We start from the raw sequence: 20,674 nt of genomic DNA on the forward strand, positions 1-20,674 counted from the left end.
TACATGTGTGGCTGTTTGACAGGCAGTTCATCAGGGTGGTGTTTTCCAGGCACATTCCTGTCTTTTGCTGTTATTTATCTTCCTCTCTCTTTTTATCTAGTGTAATGAATGGATTTCTGTTGTTCCATTCATCTTCTGTTAAAAATATTGTAAATCTTGAGGAAACAGTTTAAAATCTTTGTGCCATAATTACATGTATTAATACACTTTCTCCAGAACCAAAAGGCCACCCAAGAATTTGTTATCTAAGATGATTTTACAGCTTGAATGTGGAGGTTTTTTTACTGATTCTTGGTAAACCCAAGCAAAGGTCTCTAGTAGTTTTAAATAATGATCAATGAATGCTTCATCCCAGGCCAGGTTGGACAGGGCTTGGAGCACTCTGGGATAGTGGAAGGTGTCCCTGCCCATGGCAGGGGTTGGAACTAGAAGATCTTCAAGGTCCCTTCCAACCCAAAGTGTTCCATGATTCTATAAAATGCTGCAGCCCTGAAGGAAGATCTTTCTCTGTTTTGGGCTGTGTTTTTAGCAGTAGTCAAGTTACAATCACCTGAGTCTCATGTCTGTAGTAACTCTGTAGTAACTTGCCATTATAATAACTTGTGTGTAGTAATTCTGTGCTTGTTTGATTTTAGCCCAAGGCCAGTAAGAGATGATGGAATGTGCAGGTAATTCCCAGCTGTCCATCCCTTCTGCTTCCAGCAGGAGCATTGCAGCTGCCCAAATCCTTATGGCAGTGACAGTGACAAGCTGCTGGCTGAGGCTTATTCTGACATATGTGTAGGGCAGGAAAGGAGTGTGCTGCCAGGTTCAGTGGTCAAAATTACACAGCCAGGATTGCATGGGGAATGTGCTGGGAGAAGGCAGACAGCTGTGCTTGCTGTGGCTGCTAATGGAACACAGCAGCATCATTGGTTGAAACCAATGTTTGCTTTGCTCCTTACAGAGAAGGCAGAATGCTGCCAGTCCAAAGTCTCCATCAGGATCTTGTAGAACACTGAGGATTCTCCTGACTTTCCTTTTCTGAATTTCAGCTGAACCTCTCTGCCCAACTGCTTGCAGGTGTCTTGTCAGTGCTTCTCAGCCTCCAGGCTGAAGGGTCTGTGGGGTGTGCAGGCACAGCGTGGCTGATATGGGCTTGTAGGAAAATGAGTTTGGAACACTGAGCTGAAGTTCAGGCCTTGCAGAGTGTAAAACTCGACCTGAAGTAAAAATCGGAATTATTTGTGTCGCATCAGGCATTCAGGAGATGGAATTGCAAACTGTGTGTTTATTCCCTTGCCATTGAGCCCCATGTTTGACTATCTTCAGACATCTTAAAAAGGGAAAATAGAAATAAAAAGGCAGCTTTTGTAGGAGGGTTAGAATGAGGTGAATGACATTAGGAAATAGGGATAGGAAACCTCTCTGTCTTGTCTGTAGAAAATGACATGTTAAAGTAATCACAGTGGTAATAGAGAATAATGCACAAAGTATGAGCATGATGTTAGAATTTGAATATGCTCATCTGCTCTCAGAAATTTTCTGTCCTATTGTTCTGTTTTTACATCCAAGTCCTCTTCACCCTCAGTCTTCTTTGTTTCCTTCACTGGGAGCAAGGAATAGCTCCCTCCCAGCAAAGGGACTGTGGCTGACCCGAGGTGGGGAGGATCAGCTGGATCACTCCCTGTGCCTCTTTGGAATGTGGCGGGAGTATCAATAGCAAGCACCTACAGACATAACTACATTTGGGTGTCTAGAGCTCCATTTCACCCTTAACAAAATGATGTGTATTTTGCCTCCTTTCTTGCCAAGGGTGTGTAAGTATAAGACTGAATATGTTTACTCTGCAAGCCACATAATTATTCAGGAGGGGGTTTGTGTATTGATTTACTGCAGGAATTATCCTTCGATACTGCAGGAATTATCTCAACCTCATTGCTGAAACCTTTTTCCCTCCTAAGTGTATTCAGAACTTAGTTGTGCTTCTATTTCCACTGGCATCCTGTGCTCTAGCATCCATGCACACAGAATGCCACGAAGGCAAGCAGATTCCTGTGTTTTTTACAGCAAAGGGATCTGTGTTATGTGTTATTTATTGCCCTGCCTTCCTTTTCTTCCCCTTTTGCTCTCATCCCTTAGTATTTCATTCATCTCTTAGATCTTCTCTCTTAGGCTGTGATTAAGGGCATCCTTGGTCAAAGAAAAAGCTTTAGATTTGGAATATTTTCAACTAACTGTAATTCAGGATCTTTGTCTTTGTTTAGAGTCTTCAGTGGTGTTTTGGACCAGGATCTGCTCCAAAGGATTTGGTATCAAACTTGGCCTGGCAACAAATTTTTCTAGATTTGGGCAGTCCCAGGTGCTTTGGAGGGTTTACTTGTGTATTCTCCAAGCTCCCAGCAGTCATTTGCCACATAGATCTTCTTGTTCTGTAGCACTGACAGCACTATTTGGTGTCTGTCAGCAAAAAGAAAATATTAAGCTTGGCTTTGGGGTAGTTTGTAGGGAGAACAAGAATTGGAGGAGTGAAAAATCACAGCCAGCAGGTGACTGAAGAGGTCGAGTCACGTGGTGAGCAAAATATCACTCATTACAGTGGGAAACATGAACCTGAGTATCTTTTTTTTATGCAGTCAAGGTGGATTTGCTTCCCAGAATAGCTGTTCCCAGGGCAATAGACTGAAATAATTTTGGCCATGGTGTTTTAAAGGCTGTATGTAAATTTCCATTTCCTGCATTTATGAGTAGTAAAATAAGAACTCAGTGTTACTATCAGGTGTAACCAGTTATTGGAGTACTGTGTCCACGCTACTCTCAGCAATGTTTTGGGTGTTGCAGATGGTGGAGAGCAACACCGCAAGATTAATTTGTTATCTGGAAGATAAGCAAGAGTTTAAATAATCACAAATTCCTCATTTTCTCCAAGGAAGAACATACTGAGGTTTGGTGATGCAAATCAGTGGCTGTGGAAAGGAGTCATATGGGAAATGGATTTGTAGAGAATTTTTAAAGTTTGGTAGAAGGTTTATATAGAATTGTAGAAGATTCATGATGGGATGAGGATCTTCTAAAGGATTAGCCAAAAGTCTAAACAGTATGTCCCTGTCCATGCAGAGGATTGGAGCTAGATGAATGTTAGGTCCTTTCCAAACCAAACCAGTCTGTAACACCCAATGTCTGCAACTGGGGGTAAAAAACTCAAAAGCTGTTCTGTTTTTCTCCTGTTTTTAATGGTGAGAGTGGCAATGCCAGTAATTTATATTTTTAGAAACAGAATCAGTGCTTTTGGAAGGACCTTTTCTAGGTCAATCACATAGTGCAGTTCAGTGACTCTTGCTAGGCAGGAGGTCAGATCAAATAATCGTAACTTTCCGCTCTCCCTAAATTTAAAATCCATGAATGGGAACCGGCTCATAGTGCTAGGAGGCTTTTTCCGAAATACAAACACTGTGTGCTCTGCAGTGATCCATGTGGCTTTGGTCACCAGCTGAAGGAAATTGCAGCAGAAATAAGAGATGCCTTGAAGAGGAAAAACATCCCAAAATATTAGTGCTGACAAGAGATTCCTGCTTTGGGGGGAAATTGATGGTCTGGTTTTGTTTGAACATGCTCCTGTCACTTCTGTGGCCAGGGCAGCTCCTCTGGGGGACTTGCAGATGGCCAGTTGCAGCTGGCCAGCTGGATCCCAGCCTCTCTGTGCAGGACACGGTCAGATGGGGCTGGCAGCCGCAGACGTGGCGTGGGCAGACCACGGAGCTCTTGTGACAGAGTCCTCAGTGGAGTTGGTGCTAGAGAATTAATTTGGTTTTATATCCCATAGAAAAACTGGTGGGAGCTTGAGCAAAGATGAAGTTGAGTATCATGCTTGGAATACCAACGCATTGGTTCAAACCTTCTGTTTGGCAGGGGGTGGAACTGGATGTGTTTTTAGTACCTTCAAACCCAAACCACTCCATGATTCTGTGATTCTATCAAGCCCAGCTCTAGGAGAGTTCAGCCTTATTTATAAAAAGGCCACGACTGGTGTATTGAAACTGCTCTCATTTCAGACTCCAAGGTCTCTTTCTGATGGTAGGCATCACCTATACAGGTATCTAATTTAGTTATTTGGAAAAATCAGGGAGAGATTGTGTAATTATTTCAGAAGAGCTCTGATCATTCAAAGCTTCATTGTGCTATTGTGTAATTATCACGTATTGGTGTATATTTTAGTCTGCACGGACTAGATCCTTCTGGTCTTTTAAAAATGATCTCATTCTTCTTATTAAAGGTCAGGATTTCTATGCCCTCCTACTGGGCATGATTATGATGAATAACTTGCTTATCTTAATCAGCCCTGAATTAAATATCTTCTGTCATTTCAGCATGAGGCAACTTCCCAGCAGCTTTGCTCGCTGGTTTGTTATAGTTTTGAAGTGTGGAAATGCCTGTTGAGAAGGATTTGAACATTAATTCTCTCCTCTTCTCTTTCAACATAGCCTGCAAAGTCAGTTACAAAACTAATTAGCTAACATTAATATGTGCACTGCTCTAGGGGCTTAAAAACTTAATTTTCAGTGATGATGAAAGCATCAGAGAAAATTGTTTGTTTGTTGACTTATATGGTAGTTAGTGTAATTGTAGTTAAATACTTTGAATCACTTAGTTGAGATAATTGTGGTTCATCTTCATGGAATATTTATGGCTTGTATGTTAATTTTTTGCTGATGCCAACTTTTATTTTGAACCTTTCCCCCAAGGTTGCCAAGTTATGATGACATAAAGCAAATGTTCTTATAGCAGGATCTATATGTTACCTCCAAGTAATGTACAGTGGTTCTCCTATGGAGCCAGGAAGCTCATTTTGTTCCCCTACCTGCCATGGGCAGGCACACCTTCCACTGTCCCTGGCTGCTCCCACCCCAGTGTCCAGCCTGGTCTGGGACACTGCCAAGGATCCAGGGGCAGCCAGAGCTGCTCTGGGCACCCTGTGCCAGGACTTCACTACTGTCCTCCTTGAGTTCTTGCTGTTTTCCTTCTTAAAAAAAAAAAAAAAAAAAAGGTGTCACATTGCTCATATAGATACTGGAGTTCCTTACAAGTTCTAGATCACTGTTTTGATAAGCTTGTTTTTAAGGCCATTCTTCAGAAGGAGCAAATAAAATCCAGAATATGTGACTTTGTTCTGGAAAAATCCACCATTATTTTATGGCTGAAAACACCAGAGCCCCATCCCCAAAGCTGCCGGGGCCCTGTGCTCATGAGGCAGTGTCTGCAGGGCACTTGCTGAGATGGATGTAAGCAGGATGGTTATATAGAGCCTCGTGGCTGCTTTATGGTGGGAATAAAATGTCCAGGCTTTTCCTGTCAGGAAACACACCATAGGTTATATTAGTCAATTAACCTGCTAACCTGAGTAGCTGTTTGTCTTCTCTGAGAGAGCCTGCAAGTGCCTGGCAAGGCTTTCCTCACCTTCTCAGCAGGTTTTTCTCCCACCAGTAACACACTCTTTATTTTAGATTGTCCATTACTCATTGTGTGAATTAAAAATATTCCTGGTAGGAATCACTTTATTTTAAGGGTTCCAGGCTGGTTGGACTGGGCTTGGAGCAGCTTGGTCAAGTGGAAGGTTGTCCTGGTTTAGGGCAAATTTGGGAGAAAACCTCCAAAGGGAAATTCAAGCAGCCCCTCCCTCAACTGGTTTGGGAAAAGATTTCTTTGGAGAAAAGTAGAAAAAACTGTTTATTTAACAGGCAAAGCATTCACCAGCACAAAGAATGAACAATATCAAACAATCTCCCAAAGAGAGACAAACTCAGCAATCCCTCCGTGTGCTGCAGCTCAGCTCCCTCAGTCTCTCATAGCACAGTCCAGCAGCAGGAATGTGGAGCAGTGAGTGCAGTGTCTGAACACAAACTCGTGCTTCTTCTCTCCCCTGTCGCTCTCAGAACCAGCCTTAGAGGTGCAAAGCTCACTTCTGGGCTAAGCAGACGAATGGGGATATGAGCATCATAAAGTCACCCCAAGAGAAAGGTAGAGCATAGCAGGGGGTGGAACAAGATGGTCTTTAAGGTGTCTTCCAACCCAAACCATTCCATAATTCTGCACTGTGGAAAAAAAGTCACCCTCAATGCAAATGAAAGGTGTGCACATTCTCACAGTTTCCATTTATATACATATCGAAGGCCAGAGGTGTGTTCTAGGACAGGCTTTTTGATGTGATTTCTTTGTAAGGCTGTCAAACACCTTGTCTTTAAAATCCTCTTTGGGCCTAAGTGACTGAAAATATTCCTCCATTGTCCTATTAATCATGTCTTCTGGAAAACCAGGATTTACTTGAAAGAGTATTGAGATTCATTACTTGAAATCTCAGAAAGACCATTGTTAAGAATGAAGGAAAGGCAGGTTCTGGAGTATCTAGATGTTAACAGCTGCTGACTTGTAAACCATGCTCAGCCTCTTGATTGGGGAAAAATCACATTTTCTCACAGCATCATAAAATCTTTTAATTAAAATTTGACACACTAAACAAATACTGAAGGATAGATATATGTCTGGGTTAAACACGCATGGTGCAAGTCTTGGGGTAAAAAGAACAATTATTTCTAAAATTAGTGCTTCATTTTTAGGGAAGACTTTGTAACCTGACTTGTGCTGCACCAGAAGCTGGTGTCAGGAAAAGGATGTTCTCTTAGGCATTTGCTACTTTGGTTGCATCTAGGACTCTGATTTCCTCTGGTTTGGGCATTTTTATGCTCAGGTGAGAGCCCACCTGCAGAGCTGCCCCAGCCCTGGGGCCAACAGCGGAGGACGTGGAGCTGCTGGAGAGAGCCCAGAGGAGGCCCCAGAGCTGCTCCAGGGCTGGAGCCCCTCTGCTCTGGAGCCAGGCTGGGAGAGCTGGGAATGTTCCCCTGGAGAAGGGAAAATTCCAGGGAATGCTCAGAGTCCCTGCAGGGGCTCCAGGAGAGCTGGAGAGGGACTGGGGACAAGGGACAGAGGGACAGGAGCCAGGGAATGGCTCCCACTGCCAGAGGGCAGTGCTGGATGGGATCTTGGGAATTAGGAATTGTTCCCTGGGAGGGTGGGCAGGCCCTGGCACAGTTGCCCAGAGCAGCTGTGTCTTTCCCATCCCTGAAATCGTTCAGGGCCGGGTTGGACATTGGGGTTTGGACCAGCCTGGGACAGTGGGAGGTGTCTCTGTCTGTAGAACTGGATAATCTTTGGGATCCCTTCCATTCCAAACCATCCTGTGATTCCATATTCTCAAAGCTACTTTTGACTTCATAGGAGTCGTGTTGCCAAATTGCACATTTTCTTTAGTAAAATAACTTCCTTTGAAGAACTAATAGCTTTTAGTTCGTCAGTCTCTTGGACATCTTCATCAGGACAGCTTGTTCATTGATTTTATAGCCATTAAACAAAGCACTTTGCGATAGCTGAAGGGGACAATTACAGGAACAACAACCCAGCAATCTGTTTCACACTTGCTTTCGTCTGCAATCTGCTGGTGTGCTTTAAATACCCAAACACTCCTCGTGTCCTTTTTCCCAAGTGTGAGTTACACACAAGTTTGCTTATGAGCCCTCCATTTGTGTGGATTTGTTGGGTTTTTGCTTCGTGACAGTATCTACAATCTGCTCAAAATGCCTTCCCCACCCCCCCCCCCTTTCTTTTTTTCTTTCAAAAATTAAGGAAAACTTTACCACATGCCTTTTATGGCAGTAAAATTTTACAGGGTTTTTTAGCTAGACTGAGAACCATAGAAGTGCATACACCCCCCAGGCTTACCTCCATTGGCCTCATAATGCCTTGCCTGCACCCCCAAGTTACAGAGACAGTCCTCTGCAGTGAAAAAGTCTCAAAATTATGGGTGATTTGGCAAAGCAAAGACCACAGCAGGCTCCCAGAGGGTGGTAATGGGAGGCATAGGGTCTGGTTGGAGCCTTGTCTCCAGTGGTGTCCCAAGGTTCTCTACTGGCTCAATGTTGTTTGGTTCATCTGATTTGGGTGAGGGGTGGGTGGCTCCTGGGCAGTTCCCAGTGGCCTAGATGTGGCAGGAGCCAAGGGGATCTGTGCTGCCCTTCAGATGGACCTTGACAGCTAGGAGAGATAGGCAGAGAGAGCCTGCTGAAATTCCACAGGGACAAATGCAGGGTCCTGCACCTGGGGAGGAGCAGCCAGCAGGCCCTGGTGGACAGCCAGCTGTCCTGAGCCAGCGGTGCCCTGAGGGCCAAGGAGCTGGTGGGACCCTGGGGGCAGCAGGAAGAGCAGTGCCATTGGGGCAGGGGAGCTCCTGCCCCTGTGCCCAACCCTGGAGGCACCTCTGGAGTGCTGTGTCCAGCTCTGGGTCCTCAGCGTGGGAGGGAGGACTTGGATGTCCTGGAGCAGGCCAGCAGAGGCTGCACAGCTGAGATCCCTGTGTCCAGGAGAGACTGGGGGAGCTGGAGCTGCTCAGCCTGGAGAGGAGCCCCAGTGAGAGGGGCCTCAGCACTGGGTCTCCCCAGCTGTCCCAGTCTGTCCCCAGGTGTCTCAGTCTGTCCCCAGGTGTCCCTGTCTGTCCCAGTCTGTCCCCAGGTGTCCCAGTCTGTCCCCCAGTATCCCAGTCTGTCCCAGTCTGTCCCCAGGTGTCCCAGTCTGTCCCCAGTCTGTCCCTGTCTGTCCCCAGGTGTCCCAGTCTGTCCCCAGGTGTCCTAGTCTGTCCCAGTCTGTCCCCAGGTGTCCCAGTCTGTCCCCCAGTGTTCCTGTCTGTCCTAGTCTGTCCCCAGGTGTCCCAGTCTGTCCCAGTCTGTCCCCAGGTGTCCCAGTCTGTCCCCCAGTGTTCCTGTCTGTCCCAGTCTGTCCCCAGGTGTCCTAGTCTGTCCCCAGGTGTCCCAGTCTGTCCCTGTCTGTCCCCAGGTGTCCCAGTCTGTCCCCAGGTGTCCCAGTCTGTCCCTGTCTGTCCCCAGGTGTCCCAGTCTGTCCCCCAGTGTCCCTGTCTGTCCCAGTCTGTCCCCAGGTGTCCCTGTCTGTCCCAGTCTGTCCCCAGATGTCCCAGTCTGTCCCCAGGTGTCCCAGTCTGTCCCCAGGTGTCCCAGTCTGTTCCTGTCTGTCTCTGTGTGCAGGAGGGCAGAGCAGGCCCAGCAGTGGCCCCAGAGCCACGGGCAGGGCCTCTGTCCAGGAAGGGGGATGGCGCTGGATGGTCCCTAAGGTCCTTTCCAATCTAAACCATTCTGGGGCTGGCTGATGCTGTGAATTAGTTCCCAACAATGTTGCTGGATAGCAGCACCTTCCTTTCACCCTCTTCTGTGCTGCATGGGGATACTGGGGCACGATGCATTTTGTGGGGTTTTTTATAGTGCTTTTTGAGTTCTGTAAAGGATCAGTTTGGGCTTGGAGTGTCAGATTGCCCAGAATTAATGGGAAAATGCGGCTGGCAATGGTGGGAGTTCTGGAGAACATTTGGTGGTGCCTCCGTCCAGCTTAAAAACAGATGATAACTGGTATTGCTGTAATAAGTAATGATTGTAAATGTGTAAATCTGTGTGAGAGCATTGGGCAGTTTCTTCATCTAAGGTTAAGAGCACTGCTCATGCTGCACAAAGTGTTTGCGTCTTCCCTTATTGAATGGAGACACTGAGTCCCATTGGACCCCTTGCCTCCTGGAATTCTGGCTTTGCCTCCCCTGTCAGGCTGTGTTGTCACTATCAGAGATCAGTCACTGGAGCCAAAAAGAAGCGTGTCCACAGCTCAGCTAAAACTGAAATGCTATTTCCAGCCCAGCTGTGTAGAAACTATCTGGGTTTTGTGTGTTAAAAAAGGGGAAGCTGCATCGAAATTCTTAGAATTGCTTAAGATAAGCACAATAAAGAGATGTCTTGTGTCACGAGGGCTTTTGGGGATTTGCCCAGGAAAAGGTTTTTATATTTTAATAAAGCATTTTGCAATAATGATATGTTTGCCATTTTCTGTATTCAGCAAGGAAACAATAAAAAAAGGGGGTTATTCAATAGAAACCTGACAGTGTTTTGCTGGTGCTGTTATAAAAACAGCAACTTCATTCTTACAGTAGTTGCATACTGCTGCTAGTTTAATTTTAAAATAATTCCCACAAATCCTATGGAGTGGGAATCAGACAGGTGATGACAAACAACAGCTTAAAAAGTAAATAACTGCTTTATGGGGACTCAGTCAAATAATTTTCCCTCCCAGATGTGTCACGCTCACATTGTGCATTACAATAACTTGTTAAATTGTAGTAATGTGACTATTTACCATTTTGTGTATTCTTAAGGCCATTAAAGCCCCTGGAGGTTATTTTTCCATATTCATTGATGTCCCTTGGTATCGGGCAAAACCTTTTAGATACATTTGTCTTTCATCTGTGTGTCGGAACAATATGATGATAATATTTTTCTCTTTAATAAATTAGCAACTACTGCGTGAGATGCAACAGATGGCAAGTCGCCCCTTCGCCTCCATCAATGTTGCCTTAGAAACAGATGAAGAGCCACCGGATCTCATTGGGGGAAGCATAAAGGTGAGAGCTGGGGCTTTGGGATAGTCCTCGCTACGATTAACCAGGGATGTTTTACACACTAATCCCAAATCTTCTCATTTTTGTATATACCTGCAAGAAACTGAAAGTCCAGGAGGTCCAATTTGCTTTTATCCCTTCAGATATTCACTTATTAACTCTTGGGTTGTCTCAGATTAATGTTATACTGATGCTGGGTTTGAGGTGTTGGGTTTGCCTTGTTAGTTTGTATGCTTTGAAATAGGTAAGAATTTCAGCTTTACACTGGGCTGAAAAGAGAAACCCTTTCCCATGATATCTCAAGACAAATGTGAAGATAATCATGTTTGTGTACTGAATAATGTTAACATATTTCTGATAGCAAATATATATTCCAATATATTTTGTGATTAGCAAATAGGAGCATGAAGAAATCATGGGCATACACCTGGCTGGCGCATTCTTACATACAACATGTTGAATTTTTAACAAAAGCATATTTAAGAGGTAATGGATTAATTCAAAGGTCTTTTTGATGTGATACTTTGACCAGCACAGACTTTTATACAAAAAGAAAAAATTAAGAACCTGAAAACACCGATTATTTTTCTTTCTAAGGCAGCTGGATTGTTTTGTTTTATTTAGACTGAAGTTTTTTGGAAGTTTTTCTCATTAGGTTTTAAGGTTAAGAAGGGCAGATGTAGATTAGATGTTTTTTGGAATAAATTCTTGCCTGTGTGGGTGTGAGGCCCTGGCACAGGTGCCCAGAGCAGCTGGGGCTGCCCCTGGATCCCTGACAGTGTCCAGGCCAGGCTGGACACTGGGGATGGAGCAGCCTGGGACAGTGGGAGGTGTCCCTGCCATGGCAGGGGTGGCACTGATGGGCTTTGGGATCCCTTCCCACCCAAACCATTCTGAAATTCTGTGATTAGTCCGGGTATTAATTTTCTCACACTCTCTTACTATAACAAGAAAGTTAATTCTTAAAAAAAAAAACCAAAAAAAACCCAACCAAAACTAATGTCTATTTTAATCATTGTAAAGCACATGAAAGCAGTCTGACCCCAAAACTTCTGTTTGGTGAGTAATAATTTTTAAGTCTTGGCCTAAGTACAGGAAATGCTTCCATGAAGGTTGCCTGTTTACCTTTAGCTCTTCCTTATTGTGTGTAAATATGGTCTGTCATGACAAGTTCTAATACTTTTCCATGTGACTCATGTCCTGCAGCACATTCTGGGTGGACATTGTGTAGAAGCAGCTTTTCAATATATTGAATCACAGAATAGTTAAGGTTGAAAAATTCCTCTAAGACCATTGAGTCCAACCACTCCCCCAGCCCTGCCAGGGCCAGCACTGTCCCATGCCCACACAAGTGCCACAACCACAGGGTGTTCAGATCCCTCCAGGCGAGGGGACTCCACCCTTGCCCTGGGCAGCTGTGCCAGGGCTGGGCAGCCCTTTCTGGGAAGGCATTTTCCGTAATTTCCAGTCTTAAACCTCTCCAGGTGCAGCATTAGGCTGTTTCCTCTCATCCTGTCTTGTACCTGGTTGGGAGCAGAGTGGAAGAAAAGTAAAATTTGCAGAGGTCCTCAGTAATTCAGGTGTTTGAGTATCTGGACCTCTGTTTGGATGTCTGACCGGTTCTCCTTTCCACTGACTTTCTTTTGACTCCAGATCCTCAGATTTTCTGATTTTTTAATAATTTCCCTGCTTCTATCGTGAGGCAGGTAGTGGGAGTCATCTCCTCTAATAGCTCACAAAGACTTAGGAATCCATCCTTGCAAAATCAGATTGTCACTCACCAAATGAGACTGAACCTTTATTTCACTGCTCACCAAAAAGGCTGTGGGATGCTGGATATGGGGCTGGAGGCAGATCTGGGAGGATGTAGCTAGCTGCTGATGGTTTTGGCTTGCAATCTGTCTGTCTGGGGCTCTTCCCTTTTCATCTTCTTCTGTTGTCTGGAAGTAAAAACACCTCTCCTGTGAGCTCAGGCCAGAACAAAGCTGTTCTAAACTTTTTGATCTCTGACAAGTTGTCTGCACTCAAACTACAGAGAGGATAAACTCTGGATCTCTTCAGTTCTGATGAGTGTGTTATTTCTCCTCTTATTCTCCTGCCCTCATCTTGTCTGGCCTCCTTGGGTTCCTCTGGAATGGATGGAGAAGCTGATTTGAAGCATAATAAGACAGACTGTGAAGAAATATCCTATTTTAGACCCAGAAATCATAAGGAGCTGCTAATTGCCTCTGTGCTGATAACTCAGATACATGTTTCTTAATCAATTTTGGGCACAAATGAGGTAGTCTGATTCATGCAATGTCTCAAACCCTGTACGATAATCTGGAGCTGAGGAGATGAACGTGCACCTGAAATGTGCCAATGGGTAACTTCATAAAATCATCGAGTCAGTGTTTTGGGTTGGGGGGAGCTTAAAGATCATTCCATCCAACTACCTGCCATGGGCAGGGACCCCTGCCATCATCTGCTGGCAGGTGTGACTGCAGAACAAGGGTGCCTCTACATGTCAAGGAGAGTTACTAGATTTGATGGGAATTATATAGTTTTTTCTTGTCTTGGAGAACTTGGCTAGGGAATAAAAGTAGTCATAAAAGGCCAGAGTGTTTCACAAAAGGAGAGGACGCTCGGGAAGGTTGTGGGTTGGAAGCAACTTGGGGAATGATGCTTCTGAGATAGTCTCACCCATTGGTCCCTGCAGGGAAATGAATTCAAATATAAATGAAAAACCAGTCTGAATATGTATGGGGTTTTATGGTTTAATAGTAGCCAGCAGCTTGGGTTTTTCTCCTCATCCCTTTTGCACCTGCACAGGAAAAAGCTCTTGGCAGGAGGGAGCAGCAGGAAGATGGGATGGGACAATACAGAATTGGACAACTGTGCTTCTCTTTGTGGTTGCTTTGTGGTCTGGCTGTTCTTTAACTCTTAGCCAAGAAAAGAGGGAAATGTTACCGTGGTGCTGGATGTTGTATCTGCCCTCCAGTTTCTCTGCCATCCACTATATCCAAATTGGAGTCTTCATTTTAATGCAAGAAAGCCAGACTCACATTATAATGAATTCAGTGATGCTTTTCTTTCCCCATGGGAATCAAAGCCGTTGGTTAATGACAAGTTGATTTGAAGGTTACAAAGGAGAAGTGGAAAATGGTATGTCTTGTCTGCAAAAGATTAATTTCCTATTCTATTGTCCATAGCCAGTTGGCAGCCAGTGTCAAGCTAGTTCCATCCTAAGCTAATGTTTTCCAGCTGGACAGTATTAGAACTGTGTTTTCAATTAGTAGTTTTCCTGGGGTACTTAGGAGTAATAGAAAGTGATTTACCTGCAGGGAAGCAATTCCTATTAGAGGCTGCAGCTAGGCAACACGTAACTAGCTGCTTTGGTTTATTTGCCACTCAACAAATACCCACTGAATCACAAATCTACCACTACATTTGCTTAGTTATTACAAAATTTGTTGGCTTCCCTCTGCAGCTCTTTGTGCGTTCAGAGGTGCTGAATATTGCAATTATTTTTCTAAGTGTGTTTAACTTCCTTGGGTGCCTGGGACTCATCCAAGTGTCTGAAGTGGTATTGCTGTAGCTCAGTTTTTTTTAGGACTTGTTATCAGATTAATCTAAGTCTTGTAATCCTCTGCAGCCATGCCCAGAAGCTTTCCTGAAAGAATTTGGGAAGTTTACAATTTTGACATTGATTTCCACCTATCTTGAAGTTGCTAAAGGCAAGAAGTTACGTTGGAAAAAACATGCACAGCCTAGCAAGCAAGTGCTGAAGTTGAGCAAAGCACTTGCAAGGTCAACAAGAAAATGGTTGCATTGGGAAAGAATGATCATCCAAGTTGGAAAAGTATTATTTCGGCATCTTTTAGAGCAGAGCTGGAGCAGTCTTTGCTGTGCTGTGTTCAGGGATTCAGCACATTAAGCCAGTGCTAAGTGTTGATTATCTTTGCATCCATGATCTTTAGTTTCCTAAAGAGAAAGGGAGAAGCATTTGGTGAGCAAAATCCTTATGAAGTTCATTTAGTGTGTTCTGTACCATTGTACCAATGTGCATTTAATTTTGCTGTTTGAGGGCTTCACTGCAAATCCTGAATCAGACAGCGAACTGATTCTTTAAAAATAGCAGATAAATAGATAGGAAATAGCATCTTATTCTAGTAATTATTTGCTTTGTTATGGGAGAAAGTGCTTTTGAGTGGTTTAAAGGCTGCCAGAAGATCCCATCTGTTAGTGAAGTGCAGAGCTAAAGTGATGAGCTGATTTAGGAATAGGTAGGGTGTACCACAGATTAATTAATGTATTTTCAGTCTATTTGTATTTTGCATCTGAGTGATATCCTTGTTAAATTCCTTTTATATTGCAATGAAGTTGCAACCAGCAGTAAAGGAGCAGAGAAATGAGTAGTTAAGTCGTGTGCCACAGCGTGCAGGGCTTGGGCAAGCTGTGGGGTGAAGAATGATTTGAAATGAAGCATCTGCCAGCTCCAGCACTTCTGCAGGGTGAATTCATGTTGATTTTGACATGGAGCTTGCTTTTGGGCTGTTTCATACGGCTGGAGTTCAGCAAAGAACTAAAGGCCAAGGAACTAATGTTTTTTACAGCTTTTATCCTGTTTTGGTTGTCACTCCTGATGACGCACTTTCCCCTTTACTTCACATGTTGCTGACCTGCTTTTGGTCCATCAAATTTGCTGATGGACCAGCTTTTGTGACATCTCCCAACCTACTCACCTTTAGTGAGCTGGGTTTGTGTAAGCGTGGCAAGGACAGCTCCAGCAAGCTGAGCCTGGGGCTTCTTTGCAAGAGGAGGATTTGGAAGGAGGCCAGGCAGGAGGTGTGATGCACAAAAGCCTTGTCAAGCAGCAATGACCAGCCTGTGTCAAATCATGGAATTGGTGAGGCTGGAAAAGGCCTTTAAATCACCATGTGTATTCATGGACACAGCACTACAACTGTGTTCACCATTAAACTGTTTCCAAGTGCCACTTCCACAAGATTATCAAACATTTCCACAGATGGTGATGCCCATTTGCCTGAGCAGCCTGTGCACTGCTTCACAACTCCTTACATGAAGAAATTTTCCCTAATATCCAGTCTAAACCTCCCGAGGCACAACTTGAACCACTTTCCTCTTGTCTGATCGAGATGTCTTAGAGGGGAACAGTGCAGATTAGGGTTTTTCAAGGGTGATACAAACAGGCTGAGAGTCATTCCTATTCTCAGAAGGGTAACAGTTGCAGGAAGGGGATGAAATTGAGGGATGGGGGGAAATAAATGAATAATCTTGACCTGCTGTGGCAGTTGCTGGAGATGAATCACATGCAGCCTTTGAGACCAGCAAGGCCAGTGTGGCTCTGCCTGACCTGGCTAAGGTAGGCTCTGGGTTTCTCAGCTTGCCTTTGGAAAGGCAGTTTAATTTCTAAAGTCTTATTTCTGGGCTTTCTGGCAGTTACTGGTTCTAGGAGCTTTTCCATACGTTAACACAGAGGAATTCCAAGGCTGTATGTGTGTAGCTGTCTCTTTGTCTTCAGCAAAACCACTTCCACTCTTTAGGCTCCCTCCTGGAGCATCGAGGTGACAAAGGAATACACAGGGGTGACACCCCAGCTTGTGCTTTCTATTTGGTGTTTATTCCTCTTATGCTGGCCCACTTTGAGGGCATGGAAAAGTGTGGGATCCCCTTTGAAGGAATGCCAGTGGTAAGAAGGGAGTGTTTGCTGGGCAGCTGAGGTGTGTAAAGCAGGTTACCTGCACTAGAATGCCGCAGAGGCTGGCTGTGATCCCTCCTACCAAAACATCGACAAAAATACCCGCTAAAACCTTCACCTAATGAATTATTTCCAGTAAACAAGTGCCCATTATCTTGTTTTGATTTCTATTGCAAAATTAAGGAAAAAAAAAAAAATTAGGGGAAACTTTTTCTACTCCCATAATACCGAATATAGATAGTTGGAAGGGAGCTGTCATGAGATCAGCAGACATGTCTGTTAAGCCTGCCTTGTATTTAGGGAACGTTTGGCTGATAAGTGATTTTAACTAGTTTTAGGTTTGAAGACTGTAAACATTTCCGCAGGTTGGACCCTGATTTTAGCTGATAAGGAGGAATTTGCTGGAAGGAGAGGAAGGAGCATGAAGCTTCCCACAGGAGAAGGATTTTCTAAGTTTATTTTTTCACTCTAATGAGCATCTCTCTGATTGAAGTACTAATAACACCAGGAGCTTCTCAACAGCATTATCGAAGACTTATTTGCATTCATTTATGCCAAGTAGTTGTTTTGTGTGTTGTGTTTGCAATCTTCATCCAGCTGTCCCATTTCGTTGGGTTTTTTTACTTCTCTGTTTTCCTGTGCAAAAACCAGCTGAGTGCTTGAAAAGAACTGTAAAGTCCTGCCCCTTCACCTATACAAAACCAAAATAAATACCCACTACTGCCCATATATATACACATATCTCCCAGATTTGCTCCCCATTGCCTCATCCATCCCTCCCTGGGGTGTGGCTGGGAAGTGAAGGAGAAGGATGAGTGTGGGAAGTGAAGAAGGATGGGTGTTGGCATCTGTGTGTGGCCAGGCTCAAACAGTGACATGAGATTTGGTCATTTCAGGGGAGCTGCCTTGGAAATCCAAATTCAGGTGAAAAATCCCTCCCCTTCAGCCTGAGCTGGTGGCTGGGTGCTGCTGGGCTCCCAGGAGTCCTTGGCAGCACAGGTCAGTTGTTAATTAAGGGGGAGCAGACCTGGGGCCCCGGGGGCTCCAGATCCAGGTTGCTCAGATCTGTGTTCTCCACTGCAGGCTGCTAACATCCAGCTGAGGCTTTGAATGTGATTTTTGTTAGTGCAGCAATCCAGTTCTGGGACCAAGTCAGTCCATTCCCCAACCCCTGTAAAATTCCAAGGTAGCTGTCAGGGACAAGGCAAATGTAAATTTTTAATCTAAAGTCATTTACTGTGAATTATTGCTACAAGTTAATTCATCTCTATCTTGCAGGACACACATACTACCCTGAGAATATAATTTTTAAAGCTTAATAATCTATTTTTAATAGGAAATTGCTTGTAACTTGTTTTGCAAATGTTCACTCAGATTTTAATGGCATGATTTAAAAACTTGCAAATGGAATTTGACCCTTTTTCTACAGAGTGAAATCACCTGAACAAGTGGAATCAAGTAATAAAACTGAACTGTTTGGATAATGTTCCTTTTCTCATTCACCACCATAAGATTTTTTCTTTATTTTAATTTCCTTCCTGGAAATTGAAAACCATGTAGGACTTATTTGATCAAACCACAGAAACATGTTTTCTTGTTAAGGGAAAAAATTTTCCATAGTATTTTTCTTAATACATCTTGAAATGCAATGTGCTGGTACTGTATCACAGAACCTAAATAAAACTGATGCTGTGTTTGTGAAATTATACAGCATATTTATTGTTCTGGCCATTAGTTTTATGTGACACATTATTAACTTTTTGAATTTGTCAAGTAAAAGCAGCATAAATAGAAATAATGAGATGAAATAAAAATGTTTAGGTTGGGCATCACACAATTCAGCCTACTTGGGGAAAGTATTTGTTATGAAATCAACTTCCAGGGGAACTGGTGGTGTATTCCACATCTGGGTCACCTAGAAATAGCCCAAATTCCTGGGAAATGCCCTGTTCATGTGGAAAATCCTGTTGGAGAAGCTGGACTAATGAAATCACCTAATCTGTCTCATTGCTTTTGATGTCTATAATGGTTTACACTTTGTGTGTGCTAAATGCACATCAAAACTCAGAAACACCAGGAATTGCTTGGCTTTTAGCGCTGGTTTGGGCCAGTAAAATCATCTGTGGAAACCAGCTGACAGCAGCTTTCACTGCCTCTGGGGACATGGGGCTGTGTCACCACCTGTACAGCACCCTGGGCTGCCTCCTGCCACCCAGACAGGATTCCAGGCTAGCAGGGCTTGGCTGGCTTTCTGCTGTTTACTTGGCATTTGTACCCTTCTGATTCTTGGAGTTCTTGGGGATTTTCCCATCATGTCCATTGATTGTTGCTTTGCTGTGGAGGAGCAAGGAAAGCCCCTTGCAGGGAAGGGTTCAGGTTGTTCAGTGCAGGGGAGGGGGGCTCTGTCCCTGTGCCCTCAGGTGAGAGCCCAGCTTCAGAGCTGCCCCAGCCCTGGGACCAACAGCAGGAGGACGTGGAGCTGCTGGAGAGAGCCCAGAGGAGGCTCCAGAGCTGCTCCAGGGCTGGAGCCCCTCTGCTCTGGAGCCAGGCTGGGAGAGCTGGGAATGTTCCCCTGGAGAAGGGAAAATTCCAGGGAATGCTCAGAGTCCATGAAGGGGCTCCAGGAGAGCTGGAGAGGGACTGGGGATAAGGGACAGAGGGACAGGAGCCAGGGAATGGCTCCCACTGGGAAAGGGGAGCTTGGGCTGGGATCTTGGCAAGGAATTCCTGGCTGGGAGGGTGGGGAGGGGCTGGGCTGGAATTCCCAGATCAGCTGTGGCTGCCCCTGGATCCCTGGCAGTGCCCAAGGACAGACTGGACACTGGGGCTGGAAGCACCTGGGACAGTGGAAGGTGTCTCTGCTCATGGCTTTAAGATGAATTTTAAGGTCCCTTCCAACTGAAACCATTGCATGGTTCTGAGATCAGCTCGGCAAATTTGTCTGTCCAGTGTGCTGGAGCCACAGCTATCCATGTTTCTGTGAGGACAAGAGGTGCTTCAGGGCAGGGGCTCAGCCAGCTGCAGCTGTCTGTCCATGGCCATTGACTGCTCTTTGCCCACCCCTCAAGCACCAGGGCTTTGTTCTCCCCTCTCTATCTGATCCCACGATGGGACTCTGCTGTTCAGGCACCTCTCAAAGCAGTCCTCCTGTGCTAAGTGTCTGAGAGATGCACCTTATTTGAATAGATTTGAATAATGTCTACTTCATTGTGCCATTAAGCCTTCAGTAAAAAATAATCACTTCTATAATTCAACAATGGTTTATCAAAACCTCTGAATGGAAGTTGCTGGCAGAGGAAGGTTTTAAGCAGCTGATAGAGGTTGTTACAAAGTTTGGAAATACACCTATTTTATGTATCTTTTAAAGTTTACCCTTAAGAGCCATCACTCACATCCGATCTCTGCTTTCCAAGTCCACTCAAAACCTTCTTGCAGGAAAACGGCTTGAATCTGCAACAAAAGAGGATATGGAGCTGTGTCAGGAGAGGTTTTGGTGGAGATCAGGAAAGGCTCTTCCCCCAGAGGTGCTGGCACTGCCCAGGCTCCCCAGGGAATGGGCACGGCCCCGAGGCTGCCAGAGCTCCAGGAGCCTTTGGACAGCACTCCAGGGATGCCCAAGGTGGGATTTTGGGGGTCTGGATAGGGACAGGGGCTGGGCTGGGCGATCCCTGTGGGTCCCATTCAACCCAGGGGTTCCATAATTCTATGATAAGAGCTCTCAGAAACCACTTGAGTGGGCAAAGAAAGGAGACCTGAGCTCTTCTGAGGTCTCCCCACCAAAATTCCACTTGATGAAGCCAGCCAGCTCCTCCTGAGAGCCTTTGTGTCCTGGTGGCACCTACCTAGGTCACATCAGGTGACAAGCAGGGCAGGGCTGGTACTGGGCCAGCTCTGCAGTCCAGGTCACAATGAAGCTGCTGTTGAAATCTCACATTTTCCTCCCTGAGTGCAGAACCTGGTCCCTGGCTCCAGTGCTGTTTCTGCCTTGCAGAGGGCGCAGCGGGTCCTTCCCTCCCGTGACCTCCCTGCTCCAATTCCAAATTCCTCAGCCTGTCACTCAGCTCACTCCTGACCTGCCTGCTCCAATACCAAATTCCTCATTCCTGACTCGCTCTGAGTCATTCCCTCCCTGCTCTGTCTCCTGCCCAGCAAGCAGCGCTCGGAGACGAGATGCACAATGAATCACAGTTCAGGAAACAGGTGCCTGAACTGGGGCTGTCAAAAATAAATGTGCAGGACTTGATTCTTTAGGCGAGTTTTTGTTATTAACTGCAGCTTGTCTCAGGAAAAGCTGGATTTAATGGACAATAGGCCATTTTTCCCCTTTTAGTTTTAAGATGGAGCTTAGCTGCAGCAAAGTGATGTCGTGCTTAATTCCTTCCAAATTAGTTTGCAACTGCCTGACAGATTTTGGGTGCATCATTATCCTTGCTGTGCATGGTTGAGAGAAATAAGGTTCCCCATGTAGGGAAATATTAATAATATTTTACTAACCCTCA

The 20,674-nt window shown here is 45.0% G+C and overlaps 1 protein-coding gene across 2 annotated transcripts in view; it reads left to right on the forward strand.

Moving 5' to 3' along the window:
- The window catches only part of ATRN (attractin), a 143,629-nt gene that overhangs the window by 115,230 nt on the left and 7,725 nt on the right, over positions 1-20,674 (forward strand). For both annotated transcript variants that reach the window (XM_077782656.2, XM_085577296.1), the window contains exon 27: positions 10,370-10,477. In XM_077782656.2, the coding sequence (XP_077638782.2) occupies positions 10,370-10,477 (108 nt within the window). The remainder of the gene's footprint in view (positions 1-10,369; positions 10,478-20,674) is intronic.

Source organism: Lonchura striata, chromosome 4 (assembly GCF_050655825.1).
Source record: "Lonchura striata isolate lonStrDom1 chromosome 4, ASM5065582v1, whole genome shotgun sequence".
NCBI lineage: Eukaryota > Metazoa > Chordata > Aves > Passeriformes > Estrildidae > Lonchura > Lonchura striata.